Consider the following 19,706-nt stretch of genomic DNA (forward strand, 5'->3'; position numbering starts at 1 on the left):
CAGAGAGAGAGCGCCAAGTGAGTGTGAACCAGAACAGAGGTGCAGCTACAGAAGAACCTGTGCGGGCAAGGAAGCCTAGGGTCACCGGTTGCGTGACCTTTAATGGGTGGACTTTGGTCCTACAACTGCGCCTAGACCAGGGGTATCCTATCGGTGAAAGCCAAAGAAATACATAGAACGTAATTACAAGTGCCTGAAAGAGATTGCTAATGTGAAGCAGAAAAAAGCAATCTGTCTGAACTATCAATATCTACAAGGAGTACCAAGTTAACCTGTGACTTTTTTTTTATATTGAGAGACTGACCTTAAGTAGACGTTGACAAGCTGGTGTTTTGGGAAGGAGAACCCTGAAACCCATTTTGAACTGTGTTGTCTTCTTGGTGAAGGGAACCCCGAGATTTCTTTTTTGAGACTTTGTGGAACTGCTTTGAACTTAAGGGATCGCTGAGACTTTGTAGAATGGTCTTGAACATGGGGAAGGGAAGCTGGAAAGTAGGTCCAGAGCTGGAAGCAGCTCAGACTTTTTTTTGCAACACTGTTTCTTTTGATGCTGACATTCCTACACATTATGTAGCTTTAGTTGTGACAGCAAGTATAGGTTTTGAACACAGACAGTTTTTTAAGTTGAACTGACTCTGACTATCCTTGGTTTCTTTAGGTAGGGAAACCCACCTTCTCATAGGGCAAGTTAGGCCTTCAACCTTCCTGACATTTAAGTTGGTAAACGTTTTTAGTTTGAACTTTGAATCTGTTGTCTGTGTCTTGCTTCATGATGCCTTCACACAATCCAATCAAAAAGTTTTCATATGATCCATTTGGAACATAGATACTAATGATAGGTGGTGAGATTGCAACACTCAGCACACTTATATGGAAATCCAAACATATTTGTTCACATTTGCATGATGACTGGGTTCATTATCAACTTTATTCCATTCAGTATTTTCGTGGAGGCCATGAATATGACTTTTAGTTGGCAAAATACATTTCTGTTCCAAAGTATTGAGTTTCTTTTCAATCTAGTTCCTTATAGATCCTGACATTTGAGTAATCACTGTCCACACAAAATTGTCAAAATTGTGCCTTTATGAAGTGTTTTACCATAGGTGCATTTATAATGTAGTTCTTCAAAGAACTACAATGTTCTTACATTTTTGTTTTAATTTTGCGCTGCAAATTACCAAAGTATTTTTTACCACAGCGGCATTAGATCATAACAATTACATGCATACTCTCACAATTCGTGAATTTTTTTTAAATTATGTTTGGTTCCATGGTTTAGCAAGCATTAAGTCAATTATTTTGCTTATTCTCTTTAGGCTACAGACATTACATTTGCTGTATGGGCAATGTCCTTTTATGGATTTTAGTCCCTAGCTTCTAGTCAGAGTATGTGTTTGTCGAGTCTTTTCCCTAATATTTTTCACAATCAAGTTGCCAATAGTAGTACTTTTTTTAAAAAGCACACATTGGTGGTTTGCCATTGTTGATATGTTTGGGATAACATTTCTTTCAGTTTTTCTTGATTATGTTTTTGATTTGATAGGAAAGATGCACAAATGTAGTAATGCATATAGGCATGATAGGATTTTCTCGATCTTTACTACAGTGCCTCTATGCCATAAAACGAAGTTTTTATAAGACCATTTTACAGTTTGTTTAGGATATCCTTGTTGTACAACATTTTTCACTAAGTGTTCGGTTTCTCTGGCATATGACTGAAAGTTGCTACGATCTCTTCTTAAACTGAGAAATTGCCCAAAAGTGCATTGCAGTCCATAAATTTGTGGTACGGTTTGACTTTTAAATTGTCATTGTTGGCATGTATGGTTAAGTCAAGATAATTAACACTTGCTTTACTCGTGGTGGATGTGAATTTAAAGTACTGATTCTGGCTGTTTAGTCAGGTTAGAAATTAATTTGCTGTAGTTTCGTCACCTATCCAGATAATTATCACATTGTCGATGTAATGGAGCGATGTTTTAATGTTACCCCTAAATTGGTTAGGTCCATATATTTCTTTGGTCTCAAAAGAATAACCATATAGATTGGCCAGCCAATCTATGCACCCATAGCTATGCCTTCTGTTTGTATATGGTTCCCAAAAATTTAAAATAATTTTCTGTAAGGGTCATCTCAGTGCACCACATTATAAATGGGTTTAGACTGGAAGATGGCCTTTTCTATTCAATAGGCATTCTTCAATGACTTCTAGGGAGACTCACTGAGTGATTCGAGCAAATAGAGACTCAATGTCTAGTGTGATTAGAATGTCTTTATTGGCATCAAAGGTAAAGTTTTCAAAGTTGTTGATAGCACTGGTAGAATCTTTCAGATGCAAATTAATTTTTGAACTAATGGTTGAAGAAACTAAACAAGATATTTTGATAATTGTTTGAATACTGCTGAAATGCCTGAGACCTTTGGTCTGCTGGGTGGTTGTAGTAAGGATTTATGTATTTTAGGGAGGATATAAAAAGTTGAGACAAGGCATTGTCTCTTGTCCAAAAATTCTGCATTCTGTTTATAAATCCACCCTTCCTTCAAAGATTTGTCTACTTTTTGCATGATGATATTCAGATGTTCTTGTGTAGAATCATGGTTAAGTTTAGTAAAGCCCTGTTCGTCATTCAGTAGCCGTTCAAATTCTGTAACATAATCAGTACGATTTAATTGGACTGTAGCCCCACTTTATCAGCTCAATATATTTCCAATTTTTAGCAGTTTTTTCTGGTGTTTTGTTTCTCCAGTTGAGAGATGTCCGCTTATACCTTTTTAGCAAATAATACGGACTCTTCGAGAAACTCTCTTGAGATTTGGGGGGTGGGGGAAGAGGAAGGACGTCTGAGACCAGTAGTTTTAATTTCATCATCTGTAATTGTATCTTGAAAACATTTATACAGTCTGTTTCTAATAAATTGGAACAATTGTGGTTCTAAAAAGGAACAGATCCTATTTTTTGTAAAGACATAATTAAGACCTTTATTCAAGAAGAGCCAATAAGCTTACCAGAGCACAGAGCTGCCTCTGTGACGTGGAAACCGGAGAGGAAAGCCCTGTGCATCGGAGAGAAGAACCCCAGTCCTAGGAAGTCTCTGTGGCATGCCAAGATCCCTCCGAAGGTAACAGGAGGTGCAAGAGACCCAAAGGGGACACAGGGGAGGATAATAGACGAATTAGGGGCCCTAACACTTGTAAACCCAGCATCCGAGTAGTGCTTCCTCATTGCAGTTGTGACAATAAGCCCACTGCCCACCAGAGACGGGTCAGAGACACTAACCAGTGCAAACCAAGTATCCGAGGAGAGTTTCCTCATTGCAGTGATAACAATATGCCCACTGACCATCAGAGAAGGGTCCAGGACCCCAACAAAAGGGAACGGAATAAGCAAGGAGAACTTTCTTGTCGCAGTGGCAACACTAATCCCAGTGACCAACAAAGAAAGATTTGGGACTTTGCTAATACCCATACAGAGTGGCAAAGTGTACATCAAGCTGAAGAGTTTGATGGAGAATGTTTTAGACACCAGGGGAATTGAGTCATACCCCCTGGCCTTGTTGTGAACTGTGCCAAGCAACACCAGGAGAAGGGAGCCATTCTCCTGGTCCCGTACTGGGAGTTGTGCTATAGATGTCAGGGGAATGGATTAATTTCCCCTGTTTTTTTTCAAAACTGTATAGATCTACACCAGGCAAAGGGAGCCATTCTCCTGGACATGGAATTGTAGACCGACTGTGTGAAACCCGAAAGCAAGGGCAAGGGAGAAATATCCCCTGGCATTTTTGTTGCATGAGAACTTTCTTTTGTACTCTATCCGAACATCCGGGGAATGGAGCATTCTCATGGAGAAGGAACTTTCTGTTTGATTATATTTTAATTGTGTGAGGGATAGAAGTAGGTTGTGACGCAGGACGGTCGAGTTTGTTTTGACAGACATTCTGACACACCCTTTAGTGCTTTAGTGTTAGTTTTGAGGAAGGGAAATCTCTCTTAGAAGATGGGAAGAATAGTGTGGGCCTTTTTATGCACAAATGCTACCTTTGTGTCAGCTTCCTTCTTTGACACCCTTACAAACCACTTGTGACATAGCTCATTTAAACTCAGACTGTCATGTCCTCTTTCAAACACCGAGCTTAAGAGATATTTTGGGGGTCTTTTTCACTTGCTTTCCCCCTTTTGAGTGCCCTGATCATCATGGGACTTAAATGTTGTTCTTTTAGGACAGACACACACAAGTCTTTCAAGCCCAAGTTGATTTTAGTTTCTTGGAAAACGGCCTTCTTGGTCACTGTCATATAAGTGTGCAGTATCAGGGGACTACATGTATTGACTTGCTCAGTACCTTCTATTTATTTTTCATGAGGATAATGATTCTCTGAGCTTGAGCTTCTTTCCTTTATGAATGTTGTTTCATCTTAATCTGGAGCTTTATCACCTCAACATTTGTTTCTAATGCATCTTCTGATATCAGGACGTCTAGCTAATTATTCACTACATAGACACCTAGAGGGATTCATCTCTAGGCAAGCAGGCGTAAATGCATCCATAGCCACCTGGATTGTCTCGGCAACTATGCTGTTAAAAAGCTCATGGGCTCTGTGATGAATCCAGGGAAGCTGTCCCCTCTCCCCAAGAGGCAGATCCCCCCCCTTTGGGACTATGGAAGTTGCACCACTAACCTTAACACCCCCTAGGGGACAGAGCAAGCAGAATCTCACTGAGGGTGACTCCTCCATTTGAGGACAGGAAATCCCTAGAAAGTCCCTGTATTCAGGACCCCAGTATCTTTGTTGGCTGCATGGGAGTTAACTTACACGATGACTGCAATATACTATAAGGATAACTGGTGTGGTTTCAGACCCTCTGGGGCAACAGAGCTCACCAGGAGTGAAAGCACAGTGGGAAGGCGCACCCCTTAGCCAACAGGAAGATGAAAGGCCAATCACTGAAGGAACCGAGAGAGAGACCAACCGACAACCGCAGAGCTGTTAGAGGAGGAGACAATCCTCCTGGTTGGAGTAGCAGAACCGGCAGAGCGTATATGGGGCGTTGAGATACAGGTCACGGACGAGACCACGTAACTCCGGCAGCCCGACTGACACGCATGCTGGGAGTGCCTGGCTGAGAGGAGCAGCATGCAGCCTCCCGCCAACTGACACGCCGCAAAGTCTGCACCAGAGACACGCAAGAAGCCTGCTGAAAAACGGGCCAGCTCCACCCGAAGCAGATCACGGAGTAGAAGGCTAAGGAGTGCTGCTGACTGTGTTGTCCTCCCTGAACCTCACAAGGAGCACTGCAACGAGAGCAAATGTACGCGGTTGCTCCAGGAAAGCTCGATAGGGGAGGCGAGCCATTCCAGACCCCTTCGGCAGGGCTAGCCATACCAGACCCCGAGGCAGGGCTAGTCGTACCAGACCCCGGAGGCGGGGCTAGTCGTACCAGACCCCGGAGGCGGGGCTAGCCATACCAGACCCCAGAGGCAGGGCTAGCCATACCAGACCCCAGAGGCAGGGCTAACCATACCAGACCCCAAAGCGGGGTGAGCCAGACCAAGCCCTGAGGCGGGGCGAGCAACACAAGACCCCAAAGCGGGGTGAGTCAGATGCTACCGTAAGGCAGGGTGTTCTTGTATTTTATTTTATTAATAGAACACTATCTCCAAAGCGCTTTCACAATAATTCAAAGTAACAGCAGTACACATATTACACTTGGAATAATACCTGAAGCAGATGGGTTTTGAGCTGCATCCAAAAGACACGGAGGGAAGCAGAGGAGCGGATCAGTAGGGGAAGGGAGTTGCAGTGTTTTGGAGCAAGGAGCGCAAATGAGCTGAAAAAAGAGGAAGTACAAGGACAGAAAGAAGAGAGACTGAGAGTGGAGAGACTGTGTAGGGATAAATGAAGACCATGGAGCACAGGTAGGGATGGGCAAGACCATGAATAGATTTGAAAACGAAGCAAATGAAATGGAAGAGAAGATAAAGGTCAAAAGAGAGGCCGAGATGAGGAGGAATGACATGAGTGCGGGTTGGGAGGTGAAATAATAAACCGATAGCAGAGTTAAAGACAGAGCGCAAGGGGGCAAGTGTGAAGTGGGAAGACCACGAAGAAGTACAGTACAATAATTACATCTGGATTTGGGGGTGATGAGTGAGTAGATCAGGAGCTTCATGACCTGAAAAGAGAGGAATTGCTCATCATGCCGAAGATTAAAGAGATGATAGCTAGCAGAACAGGCAGAGATGTGGAGAGAAAAGGAAAGAGACGCGGCAACAATGACCCCAAGATTGGAAGCAGAGGGGAAGAAGTGGAGCAGAGTTGGGGGCAAGTAGATACCAGGGTGCGATGGAGAGAGAGGAGGGGCAGTAGAAGGAAAGTAAGGGATCTCAGTCTTAGTTGGATTGAGGTAGAGGAAGCAAGCTGCCATCCAAGCATTAACAGCAGATAGAAAGGAGAAAACAGTGTTGTGGAGGGAGCGAGAGAAAGAAGAAAAGAAAATGTGTGTCTCATCAGTATAAAAGTGACATGAAAGATTCAAGGAGCTGATGAGCGCAAAAACGGTCTACAGAGAGAAAAGGAGGGGGGCCAAGGACAGATCCTTGGCCTACCCCGAAAAGAAGTGGATGGGAAGAAGAGAGCGGTCCAGTCCTCAAACGGATAGGAATGGTTTGAGAAATAGGATGCTAACCACTTGGGGACAGACCCAGGAAAATCCACTGAGGAAAGAGAATAGGGTGATCGACAGCATCAAAAGCCACAGACAGATCAAGAAGAATCAGAATAGAAGATTGTTTGCTGTGAGTGGGGAGCTTCAGATGTGACCCCCAAGGTGGGTTGAGCCAGATAGGCGTAAAGAACCAACTTCCACGCGTGAACAGCAAAGAGCCGCCGCGCTGTGAGCAACGCTCGCATCTACATTCCACAAGCTGGTGGGCGAGACGTATGTAAAAACTGCAAGGACCAAGTGGCATCTATTTGAAAGACTGTGCATAATTATTTGACTGTGAAGCCCATTTTTTCGGCGCCAAAGGTTGAAAAATCCACGATAATCACACTACGGCTTCCTTAAGACGTTGGCCAACTGCAAAAGCAGAATACAAACAGACTGTTGCGTCACGCAACCCACGAAAAGGAAGTGGCTTCCTATTCTCTTCATTAAAGAAACTAATCTTTAGTCCAACCATAAGTGAATACAAAGCACTTGAAACACTGTGAAAAAACAGGGGACCTGTTTGTTTGAACTTTGTTGTCAACCCGAAAAAGAATATACTGTCCTGAAGAGGGCCACAACTAAAACAGCAGAACATGGTGTTGATGTAATCTGTGTGCCAAAACATATGATGTAGACATCCCACAGACATGCAAATCAATGGGTCTTTTTTACAGCACTAGCACTTCCTATGCTGGACATTCATAGTATGTTCCCCCTAATGGCAAAACAATTAACAATCAATATTTTGAATACAGTTTGTTAAGGTGATCTGTTACAACTGTCATCATATTAACCTTAGACACCATTAGTAGAAAATGTGTTTTTTGCTGGACTTTTTAAGTACTTGTTTTTCTAATTATGAATTCTTTTTAAATGCGTGAGGTGCCTTGCGGAAAGCACCCACCTTATATCCATGTGTGCAAAATGTATTGATTAAAAATGTGTTTTCACTTTGTTTACTCTTTGGAAGAAATGTTTTGTTCGATGTGAATTTTAGATAGATGAAATAGATAATCTATCGACATTCTTTTTTCCTTGTCCCTGATCTAATTCCAAGGTGGACAAAAAGAGGGGTAATTGAGCTTTTTCGTGCGTCTTTTGACACGGGTTGAGCCAGATGCAACCCTAAGGGCGGGGTGGGCGAGATACACCGAAGGTGGGGTGAGCAAAACGAGACCAAAAACGGGGTAGGACATTGGGTGTGGACTATTTGTAACTATGATAAAAAATGCATTTTTGCCTCCTTTCTTAGACTATGCACTTGGGGCCAGGAGCCTTCTGAAAGAGACACATACCAGGGTGGGGGTCAGAAATAAGGCACCATTCAATTGACAAGACCTAAGTGCTTAACTATACTTTTGTTGTAGGTATTTTTTCTTTTATAGTGGTAGGGTCAAGCGCGAGTTAGTAGAGTATTCTGGACAGAGGAATTTCCATTATTATTTTTCTTGTGACGGGATCCTGACTTTTATTTTCTTTGTGGAATAGCGCCAAGATTGTTAGATTTGTGGAATTAGTGGGTTTGTGTGGTTAATAAAGAAAAGCCTACTACAATGCCTCCTTGCCAGTCTCCTGATTCTGATCTACCACAATTCCATTCCACCAGTGAACTTAATGCTCACACAGAAAGGACAATGGTAGCCTTTCAGATGAATTTCTGTTTAGGTCGTCTGCATGGCAGCCACTTGGGCTACTTTGAGGACGTTCTGGAACATCACGCTCTGGATACCAACTCCTGGATGGATGCTCTGGTTGTTTAGTCACTACTAAAAACAAAAAAATAATTATTTGGTTGGGTTTGGGATTAGGTCCCAAGGACCTTCTGGATTTTCTTGTTTGGTAATCTCCTAAAAGTATGGTGGGAAGGACACAGGATCTAGAAATAAGGAAACGTTACTTCCCCCGCAGTCTATTGTAGCACTAGTCCATTGACCCATGTCTTCTATACAGCCGTACCTAAAATACTGCAGAAATATTTTTGAAGAACCTTCAGGTACTGCGGGTGGATGGAAGACGACTGATGGTAGGGTCAGCTGGGGTGGAGTCAGGCACTGTCTTTGCTGTGCATGGCTCCAGGCTTCCCTTTTTGAAATCACAATTTTTGTTCACAGAAAAACACTGGTCCAGTCGCTGCTGGGATGACAATCCGTTTATAAGGTGGAAATAAGACTCGCAACTAGGAGTACAGAATAGTCACTATGGGGAATACATTTTTCTTTTATTTATATGAGAGACACAGAGTTAAGGTGCAATGTTTTGAACGCAGGGGGATTATCAGGCTTTAACTCTGGCAATACATTCCAAACTCAATATGCTTCTGTAAAACCAGCAGATGGTGATGATGGCAGTGCAGGTGATCTTAACGCTGGATGGGCACTGTATGTGTACCTGGGTCGTGTTGAGAATGATGACTGGGGTGACTTTATGGGTGCACTGAGGTGCAAGCTTTGCTCATCTAAATTTTTGTATGTTTTTGTTAAATAATTTTGGGCTTTTATGTGGACACATTTTAGTAGGATAGGGGCAAATAACCTGTAATCCTAAACCACCTATTGAATTTAGTAAATAATGTGTAAGCGAAGCAAAAAAGCCTAACTGACTTAAACTAATGCCATCTATTTGAAACATTCTAACCTTTGAAGTTGAACATGCTTTCTCTAAAGCCAACTTGCCTAAAACACGGGTCTACTGAGAATGTAGGTCGCGCAGGACGGCGAAGATGGCACCAGGGTCTGATGGAGCCAGTTGAGCGCTGTGCTGAAGCTTATTGGTTTCTCATTGGAGCAAGGGCCTCAGATATGATGTTTGGTAATTGGGGATCAGGCTGAGGAGCAATCGTGTTAGAGCATGGGTGGTGCAGGCACCACAGAGTTCATGTGTAAGGTAGCTGGTGTAGGAGTCTCCACAGGCCACAGGTGTTAGTTGAGTGTGGCCCAAGTTCCAGTAAGAAAGCTGGTTGCATGCAGTTTTGAATAGTGTGTGACGAGCAAGGGGGATGTTGTGAGCCCTTCATGGGATGGCATCGGCAGAGCAGGGCACACAAAACTGGACTCGGCTTACAGCATTTAATTGGTATCAGTTCAACAAGGTAAAACAAATGTCTTTGTTGATAAAGTCTTAGGATTTTCCAAACAAAGTCTCTTACCCACTGGTCTCAGGATGGCTGTCACTGCTTGCCGACTAATTTAATGCATGCTTTCCTCAACAAAAGTACCCCCACAGGTCCAAGTCTGCCTTGGATACTTGCAACCTCTCCCAGATGCCTCGCCTTTGCCTCCTCCGGGTGTAGGTATAAATTGTTTCTTGTGGTCTTGGAGTTGGAAGAAGTATCCCCCCGCTAGCACCTGCTACCCACAGGCCCCTTCTCTGTCTCCAGGCCTGCATCCTGGGTTATCTCTTCTAACACCCTTACTGCTCTGACCTTCCTGCATGGGAATTGCACCTCCTTCCCACCCATTCACCTGCCTTGCCCAATCCCGGCCTTCTTGTTCACCTCATCTGGCTATTACCTCCTCCTCCAGACACTCCCCTCCTGCTACAATCACCTCTTCCATGCTGTTACCACCATCTCCTGATGTACATTGCACCGCCTCCTCCTCCTGGCTCCCCTGCAGTCTCCAATCCTCCACCATGCTTGTATCATTCTCCAAACCCCTCATGTTTCCCTCAATGTTAAAATTGATCTTGCATGCTTGCAGGCGATGACATGTCCCCGAACCTCACAGAATCCGTGGAAGTGGGTTCACTAGTTGCTGGCTATAGCTGGACCTCACCCAGCATCTCCTTATAGTCTTTTTTTCGATCTGGGAAGAGGATTACAGGGCCTGGTGACCAGGTGCCACTTATTCAGACATGGATGTTTGGTCGTTTGCCAAGCACATTTCGCGGATTGTAAACTTTAGAAATACTGAATTACGTTTCTGTAAGCATCACTATCGAGGTACTTGAATATGAACAAATGCCTACTCTGCAATGCACATATCCTGGTATTAATGTGTTATCTTAATTTGTGCACTGTATTTGTATGGTCTGCCCTGTTAATTCATAATTTTTGTTTTTGTTGATAAAACAAAATGCTGGTTTTGATAACGTTTTTTAACAAATTACAAATATTATTCTGAGATGGATCAATGCATCAGGTTTCATAGTCCCATAGGCTGCTTCTTCAGATGGTGGAAAGTGAAATAATGGCAACAAGCACCTTCAAGACACTTCCTTCTCAAAGTGAAAAATTATTTGGTTGGCTTTTTTTCACTTTGAGAATTAGCTGTCCAGTGGGCACTTCTTTGACAATCCTTTCTCTCTGCACCATCACATGAAGATGTCTGTGGGACTTTGAAGGCTAGTGCATTGCTGCCTCTGTGCACAATATCTCTAACTAGTCCAATAAAACATACCAAAACCAGCATTTTGTTTGATTTTAAAATTGGACTAACATGGCACCAACATTTCTTTGCCCTGTTTTTGTTTATGTAACATTTACTTTTTAAATCAGTTAATTTCAAAATAATGCCATCATGTGTTTCTTTCCTAGGCGTTAAAGTATATTGGGAACAAGGTGCGGAGACAGAGGATGTGGGGAGGAGGACCCAAGAAAACAAAGATTGAGGAAGCACGAGAACTGTTGGCATCGACCATTTTAACCCATGTCCCTGTAAGTAATTGCTTTGAGGGTGGAGGACAATTAGAATTGTGAGATCTGGTTTGTGAACGATTACTGGTTTTTGATATTTTGTTTACATGCACTTCAAATAGCGCCTGGATGAATAGCATCCACTTGCTACAAAGATGCATTTCTTCAATAGCTAAATGTACAGGAAACGGACCTTATTCCTACAAGTTGTATTAATCTAGCGTAACCAAACTAGTGCAAATGTTCAGTCCGAAAGAAAGAGGACATTAGGAGAAAAGAATACAAGGGGGAACTCTGCCTAACCGTTTTGGTCGTTAAAATATTACATAAGGTCACAGAAAATTAATATATTGATCTAGGAATTTTTGAATCCGGAATCAGAAGGCAGCAAGCATTTTTTTTTCTTTCTAACACTGATAAAACAAAGTGGCAAAAAACAGTGACAAATAGTGATACACAGGGACAGGCAGTGGGAAATAGAAACTGAGACAAATAGCAGAAAACACACAGTGACACTGACGAGCACATCAATAGATCTACACAATTACACACACACACCATACATCTAGTGATATACATGTGGGGGACCCTGCCAAGTCTTAGCCTGATGTTCCATCCAAAATGTTGTATACTTTGATCCTAAGCAATATTCATCGAATCCAAACCCTCTCAATGACTCAATAGCACCAGCCAAGATGGCTGCCTAATTTGAGTGCTCTTGGTTATTGTATGACAATGTGATTATTGTGGTGGTTGCCCATGGCCAGTCACCCCCAAGCTATGGGTGTCAGGCATGTGGACGTCTCCATGATTGGGGACATGTTGACACTTCCAGCGAGTGACCAAAAGGGCCCTGTTGCAAAGGCTTCTCCATTGAAAAACTTTAATTCCTTTTTGCTTGAGGCTCGTCGCCACAACCGAGACATGTTCCACCAACCTCCTGCTGCTTCTTCTTTTCATGATGGGCACCGCTACTTCCTGCTGAGGTCCCTCATCCTCCATCTTGAGTCTGCAGTTATTGATGGCCTCTCCTGGCATACACAGCAGCTGAGTTTGCCTGTGCATGAAAGCCATTTTTCCCTTCTCTGCTTCCAGCCTTTCAGGCAAGCACTTCTGGCATACGCAGCTGCCATTTTCTGGGTTGCTCTGCCCCTTCCCTAATGTTCCCACTCACCGGCTGCTACTTCTGGCATATGCAGTAGCCGGTCTATCCCACCCTTTGCACCTACTCTGGTCCACTCTTTTGGGACCTCCTGTATTTCTTTGCTGGCACCTCTGTTACCTTTTTTTCCAATACTTTGCTTTCTAGACCTGGAAGGACCTTCACCCAGACCCAGCAGAAGCATGGGTCGGCAGTCCTGCTCTGTTTCCAGTTAATGGTGCCTCGCCCATGCCCGGCCACCTAGGAAGGTGCCAAGGTGTTAGGGGTGTTTTCAAGCACAGTGAGGAAGGAGGTTGTTTTGTTTTAGAACCCGACACTAATAGGGTTACTTTTACCTCCACAGCCTCAGTAACATGCTGGCACAGCACCTGTCCTACTGCAGGGTTCCCTCCGCTTCTAGCTTCATGCCTCTTGCTCAGGAATTTTCCTGTTAGTGGTTGCTTTCTTTGGGTAATTCTCACCACTTAGTTGCGGCGTTCAGTCCTGCTTGATGGTTTGCATTGCCTTAGCATTTATCCCTGTGACTTCGAGTGAGTCAGTTCATAACAAATGGTGCAGGTGCCAATGGTGTATGGATGTTTAATTTGTGCATTGTGATTGAGTCGCACACCTGAGGTCTAGATTTTGGGAGAGGTCTACCATGGCGGCAGAGGGAGGCCACCTTCTATGTGATGTCAACCCTGGAAGTGATATATGGCCCCTAATCATTCCAAGCCTTTTAGCCCATCCTGATGATCACTCCCAGAAACACAGAGGAATGTATTATTTCCCATATGCTACAGGGTCCATGTGTGTGCACAGACTGCAATCCATGCCCAGGAACCTCACAAACCGAGACTAGCTGAGCACATGCTTGCGTCCCATAGGGTGGACCGTGAATCATACTTTACCCCAGGTTTGAAAACTCAGAGAACACGGTTCATGCTATGCACAGCTTGCATCACCGAAACAGGAGCAACATGATGGGTGAGTGTGTTATCTTGGAATCCGATTACTGCATGATTCCAAGATGGCTCCCCAGAAATGCACTTGGCCCATGGATCCAAGAACTAGTTAGCATTAGAAGTATCATGCTGCATCGGAGGCTGGACAGCTGACAAACAAAGTAAGCCAGTGCCCTTCCCAGTGCACTTGCTCAAACGGTTATTGAATCCGATCGCCCCAAAGCTCAGAATATAAAAAGTGCCCAGACTGGGCCTGGGTTGTGGATGTGGATGTGGATGTGGATGAGGATGAGGATGAGGATGAGGATGATGATGATGGGTTAAGGAGAGCAAGCTCTGGCGGTGCCCAAATGTTAACATCTCTGAAAGATCACACAAAAGGGAAGTTGATGAGTCATAAACTGTTTCTGTTAGAATTTGCAAATCCACCAACAATGCTAAATAACTCTTGCTGGCCACATGTAAAGCAGTAGATGTTCTGCTGCCACACTGCCCGTGGCAGGAGGAGAGGCTTGTGGGAAGGTCTAGCAGCAATGCACATGCAACATGATGAATCCCAGGATATCGTGCCTGCTTCCCTAGGCGGAGCCCCTTCCCATGAGGCCAGGGAGGTGAGGTGAGGCTGCTACCCGATAGTCCCCCTGTGGGTGGTACTCAGTGGATGGATCTCATGGGAGGGACAACTCCCCCGCCTGACCCCCCCTGTGGAACTGGGGATGATTATTAGGGAAGAATGCATTATGCCCCGAACATCCCATATCCTCCTTCCTATACAGGGTAACGTAATTTCACACTCTTCCATGCACCAATGTAAAGTAGAGCATCCAAACACCTTCCAAAATACAGAGACGAGGAAGAGTAGAGACTCCTGTATGAATCTTGCAAAAGTACTGAGATGAAGATTACAAACAATCCAGTCGAGGGGTATAACATTAGTACTGGGATGAAGAAGAGGCGCAGAGTAATAGAGAGCGCTCTGCGGAACCTGCAGTCTAGTCAATACGGACAATCCGTATGCTGCTGATACATAAAAAGGGAAAAAGGACTGAAGAGCTGAGGCGACGCAAACAGGTTGATGGTGCGTAGAAAGCAGACCTGAGAAACCAGGAGACAATGGGAGAACCGGAAAACTCTGGAGAGGGTCGTAGGAAGAAGGACCCTTTGGCCTACTGAAAGCAGACCACAGAGGTCTGCCTGAGAGAAGAGATTGTGTCGCGCATGCTGACAAAGCAGATGAGCAGCAAGCAACAGCTACAGAGACGTTGTGGCTGGGCTGGACGGCACAGAGAACACAGGGTAGAAGATATCGACAGCTGGAGTCGGTCGGAGCCCAAACAGAAGCTTCTTGAAGGTAGGGGCTTGCCAGGGCTAGCTGATGGGGAAAGGAGGACATATCTGGGAACCCCCTACGAAGGGCAAAAGGACCCTGGAGTTTAAGACTATGAAGAAAGCCTATGAGAGAGACTTTAAAGGAACAACTATATGTGAAGTAGGAGTCTGGGACCCGAAGTTCAAGAAATGGTATGAAGAAGTAATTACAGATGGAACAAGGGTTTGGGAACCCCAGATACGGAGAAGTTAATACAGCCAGTATGCAAACAATAGCAGTGCCTGGCAGGATATTCAGCCAGGTCCACCTTAAAAATAGCAGAGTAACTGGAAAGCATAAGAAGGCCAAGGGAAGACACCATACCTCTTGGCATTGTGAGCTGTGAAAGCCTAAGGGAGGTCAAGGGAAGAAACCATACCTCTTTGCATTGTGAACTGTGAAAGCCTAAGGAAACCAAGGGAAGAACTATACCCCCTGGCATTGTGAATTTTGAAAACCTAAAGAGGCCAACTGAAGGGCCATACCTCTTATCAGTGGGAACTGAGGGGAACCAGAGGGGGGTAGGGAGAGAGGCCCACTCGTATTGTGAATAGAATAAGTACTTTGAGGAGACTTTCTTTATTTTGTCTACTATTGACAGAGAAATCCTCCAAGAGAACTGTTAGAATAATTTCTTTGATATAATCTGGAAAGCACGTCTTATCACTAGATGGTGAATACAAAGCTAAACGCCTATAGGGGGGCCTCTTGTGGGCATACTTGGCTGGGGTCAAAGTTTAGTCACAAAAAGGTATGTTCCACGCTGCAAACAAAGCAATTCATTGTTTGAAGTCCAATTATTTTGAAGCAATCTTGTGCAAAATGTCACGACTAGTATCTCAAAGATTTAAAAAAAACACTCTTAAATTGTAAAACTGAAGTAGTAGATCATGAGTTTTTCTGAGTGTATACATACAAATTTAAATGCAGATTTTAAATATGCATTGGTGACTTAAAAGATATAAATAGAAACAGTTGGTGAACAAGTTTGCAAAACAAATTTAACAATATGTAAAGTGAAACAATGACGAAGAGAACAAAATAACTCTGAGATTAATTCATCATTTTTCTAAACCATAATCATGTAGCAATTTGCTTAAAGAAGTATTGATAATATACCTATTGAGCATGGTATACAAGTATCCATGCACTTAGCCTGCCCATTCCTAGAATACGGGCACATAAGCACGTTTCGGCGCGCCAACTGCTTGGCATTCAGTACCGCCTTCCTCAGGGCAGAGAGACAAACCTTAGGGGGAAGCAGACAAAAATCTGGTTCATTAGAATTCAAAAAATGCTTAAGTATGAGATACTGTCAATCTAATTCAACATCTGCCCATAATGTCCTAATTCCCTGGGTATGCACTTACCCTAAACGTGGGACAAGAAGGGGGAGTTCCAAATATAGGGGTCTTCTGGGCAGGGGGCACTCTGTGTTGGAGAAACAGTTTGGTGGCCCAACCAATGGTCTCTGGGGACAATGCAGGGAACAAAAGAGGCTAAGGGAAGGGCCATACCCCTTGTCAATGGGAACGGTGGAGAGTCCGAGTGGAGGGAGCCACCCCCTTGTATTGTGAATAGAATACGTACTTTGAAGAAACTTTCTTTATTTTGCCTACTATTGATGGGGAAATCCTCCAAGAGAACTGTTAGAATGATTTTTTTAAAATATAATCTGGAAAGCACGTCTTATCACCAGACAGTGAACACAAAGCTTCAGTCCAGGAGAAAGGAGTCGCTCCCCTGGATTAAGAAGATGCTTTTTTTCGTTTCCTTATTTGAAGAATGTAAGTGACAGAAATAGTTTTTGATACACAATGGTGAACTATTTGGTTTTGATCGACATACTGACCGAGTCCTTACTATTTAGTTGAGGCAGGGAAACCCCTCTTATTATTAGGTATAGTTGGGGGTTTTTGCTTGTTTATTTTAACCTCAACAATGTCACCTCTGTGTTGACCTCCTCCTCCGCACACTTACAAACATTATAGGTGTGGCTCAACAAATAACTTTATCAACTATTTCGAATGGATTGTGTCCTCCAACGTATTCCACATCTTTGACATGTAATTTCCACAGCTGTGTACTTAGGAAACTTTTTTCGGCAGAGTGTGTCCTGCGTCAATGGCGTCGGGTTGATGTCCCTCGAAGGCCTCCGTCGAGGGCGATGCCACAGGATGTTATAAATAGGACGCACGGCACCCGTAGCCTCAGTTCTGTTTTTTCCGCAGACGTGTTTGCTTCGGAGATTCTGCGCACCTCGTGTATTCCTCGTGAATGTCTTCTTCGAACCCTCCGACTCTGCGGTCTGGCTTCAAGACTTGCCGGGACTGCAAGTCTAAAATGTCGATTACCGACCCGCAGCGCATTTGTTTGTGGTGCTTGGGCGAGAGTCACGACATTGACGACTGTTCCAAATGCCGGTTGCTAACTCCTAAGGCCTTGCGGGAGCGTAAGGGGAAGCTTCAGGCAGGTAGGGGTTCTAAACCCAGTAAGTCCTGTAAATCTAAGTCCATGTTGATGTCCATCGACGATTCGAGGGGCGATTCTCTGCGTCGGGAGGAGTGCCAGGGATCTCGGTCCCGGAGTGGTTCCAGCCATTCGTCGTCCTTGTTGCGGCATTCTAGGATGCGCTGTCACCAGTCGCCTTCCCCGTCCTGCTCGGAGGATGGAGCCACGAGGAAAATGGCTTGTCCAACAAAGTCCTTGACTCTGGAGGAATGAGCTGCCTTTAGAGAGCAGATGTTAGCGATTTTTCAATCTCAGGGCACAGTTCTGTACACGCCTTCTAATCAAGCCGGCAAGGAACGGTCTCGTACCGTGGCTCGCATGCCTTTGGGCTCGGGTCCTCGACGCGACTCATCGAGAACCTTCGAGGTCCCGTTCGGACAAGGCTCAGGATAGTTGAAAGGGACGTGCTTCCAGGTCTCCGTCTTCGTCTCCAGCGAGACCGCAGAACCCTGTTAAGGGCTCGAGGTCGGCGTTGACTCTGTCGGCGCCGTGTCCGTCGGATTCCGACATCGAAGCTTTGCCTTCGTAGCAGCCCTCAGCGCAGTTATCGACGTTGACACCGAAGCCGTCAGCGCCCTCGATGCCTTTGGGGCTTTTTGCCCAACATTTACCATTGGAGATCCCTGATACTGTGGATCCTCCAAGGAAGACTACTTCTAAGTCTGTGAGGCCTGTGGTGGACTCCAGACCCTCTTCTGTCCCGAGGCAGGGCTTTTACCTCCCTCTGAATGACATATATGAGGAGGAGGAAAGGTCAGACGATGATATGGACCCTGTTCAGCCTGATTTGGCTCCTGTCTTTTGGAAGAGTTGAGGCAAACTCTTCATGATGCCAGTGGTTTGGACACTTCTCCAGAAGTGGAATTTGGTAGCCCTGAGCCTGGGGCTCATGCTGAGCTTCCTAGAGGAGGCTCATGGCTAGGGTCACTGAGTATCTGGGCTGGTCCAGTCCTCCTGGAGCTTTTGTGCAAGATGATCTAACTGACATTTTAGATCAAGGACCGTCCTCTGATCCGGTGTTACCTTTTCATCTGACATTACAGAAAAGGGTGGCGGCTGCTTGGCAGTCACCGGAATCTCTTCCGACTGTTAACAAATCATTAACCAAAGAATACTGTCATTCCGGTAGCGACCCCAGCTACCTTTCATTTCACCCCACTCCCTTGAGTTTGGTGGGTCAGGCGGCTACGCCCACCTCAAGGCAGGTGGCATACCCTACAATCCCTCCTGATAGGGACGACAAGCGCTTCGACGGTTGGGCACGCAAGGTGTTTTCTGCAGGGAGTATGGCGTTGAAGTCAGCCAACTCCACTTGTGCCTTGGCAAGGTTTTCACCCACTCTGTGGAATTGTGTTTCTCTAACAGCTGAGCATATTCTCGAAGAGGAAGAAAGGGATGGGTTCCTTGCTCTCGTGCAAGATGGCCAGGTTTCCATGTGTGAATCCCTGAATCCCTTCAATCGGGTTTGGACACGGCTGACGGAGTTAGCCGGTCCATGGCCGCGAGCACTGTGATACACAGATTTGCGTGGTTGTGGAAGTCGGGTTTTGCTCTGGATGTGCAAGCCCGTCTTTTGAACATGCCCTTTTATGGCGCGCATTTGTTTGGCAGCAAGGCTGACGAGAGCCTTGAGAGGTTGCAGACCTCAAAAGCTGCAGCTAAATCTTTGAGCGCAGCTGTGCGTCAACCTCTGCCTTTTCGTCCTAGGGGACAGCATTGGAGAGGTGGGTCTTTTCGTTACTACTCCTCCTTTGGTAGAATGAGAGGGGCCGCCAGTCAAAGGGGTCAGCGTAAAAGTACCTGTGGTGGTCAGGGAAATAGAGGTGCTAAAGCTGCTCAGGCAGCTGCCTCGTTGCTTTCAGGCGCTGCCATAGCTGCTTCAAAACAGCCATGAGGCCATGTCCCATGGGTCGCCGGTTGGGGGAAGGCTGTCTCAGCATCTGGAAGAATGGCGAGCCATTACTTCGGATGCGTGGGTTCTGGATACAATAGCCCACCGTTACTGCCTTCCCTTCCTGCAGCGGCCTCACGACAATCCACCAGGGAATCTCTATTTGAAGCTTCCGGATCCGCTCCTTGTGCAGGAAATCTTGACCCTGCTAGAGAAAGGCGATATAGAACTGGTGCCTGTAGCGGAGAGTAACAATGGGTGGTATTCCCCATATTTGTTGATTCCAAAGAAAGACGGAGGATTGAGACCCACCCTGGATTGGCGGTGTTTGAACAAACTTCTCAGGAGGGACAAGTTTGTGATGGTAACTCTTTCTCAAGTCCTCCAGGCCCTTCAACTTCAGGATTGGTTGGTGTCTCTGGACCTACAGGATGGTTAATTTCATGTGCCGATTCATCCCAAACACAGAAAGTACCTGAGGTTTG

At 45.1% G+C, this 19,706-nt stretch overlaps 1 protein-coding gene across 1 annotated transcript in view; it reads left to right on the forward strand.

Moving 5' to 3' along the window:
- The window catches only part of POLR3B (RNA polymerase III subunit B), a 1,940,302-nt gene that overhangs the window by 790,050 nt on the left and 1,130,546 nt on the right, over nucleotides 1-19,706 (forward strand). The window contains exon 11 of the mRNA XM_069628254.1: nucleotides 11,246-11,365. Coding sequence (XP_069484355.1) covers nucleotides 11,246-11,365 — 120 coding nt within the window. The remainder of the gene's footprint in view (nucleotides 1-11,245; nucleotides 11,366-19,706) is intronic.

The sequence above is a fragment of the Ambystoma mexicanum genome, chromosome 12 (genome assembly GCF_040938575.1).
Source record: "Ambystoma mexicanum isolate Mex_15411 chromosome 12, UKY_AmexF1_1, whole genome shotgun sequence".
Lineage (NCBI taxonomy): Eukaryota > Metazoa > Chordata > Amphibia > Caudata > Ambystomatidae > Ambystoma > Ambystoma mexicanum.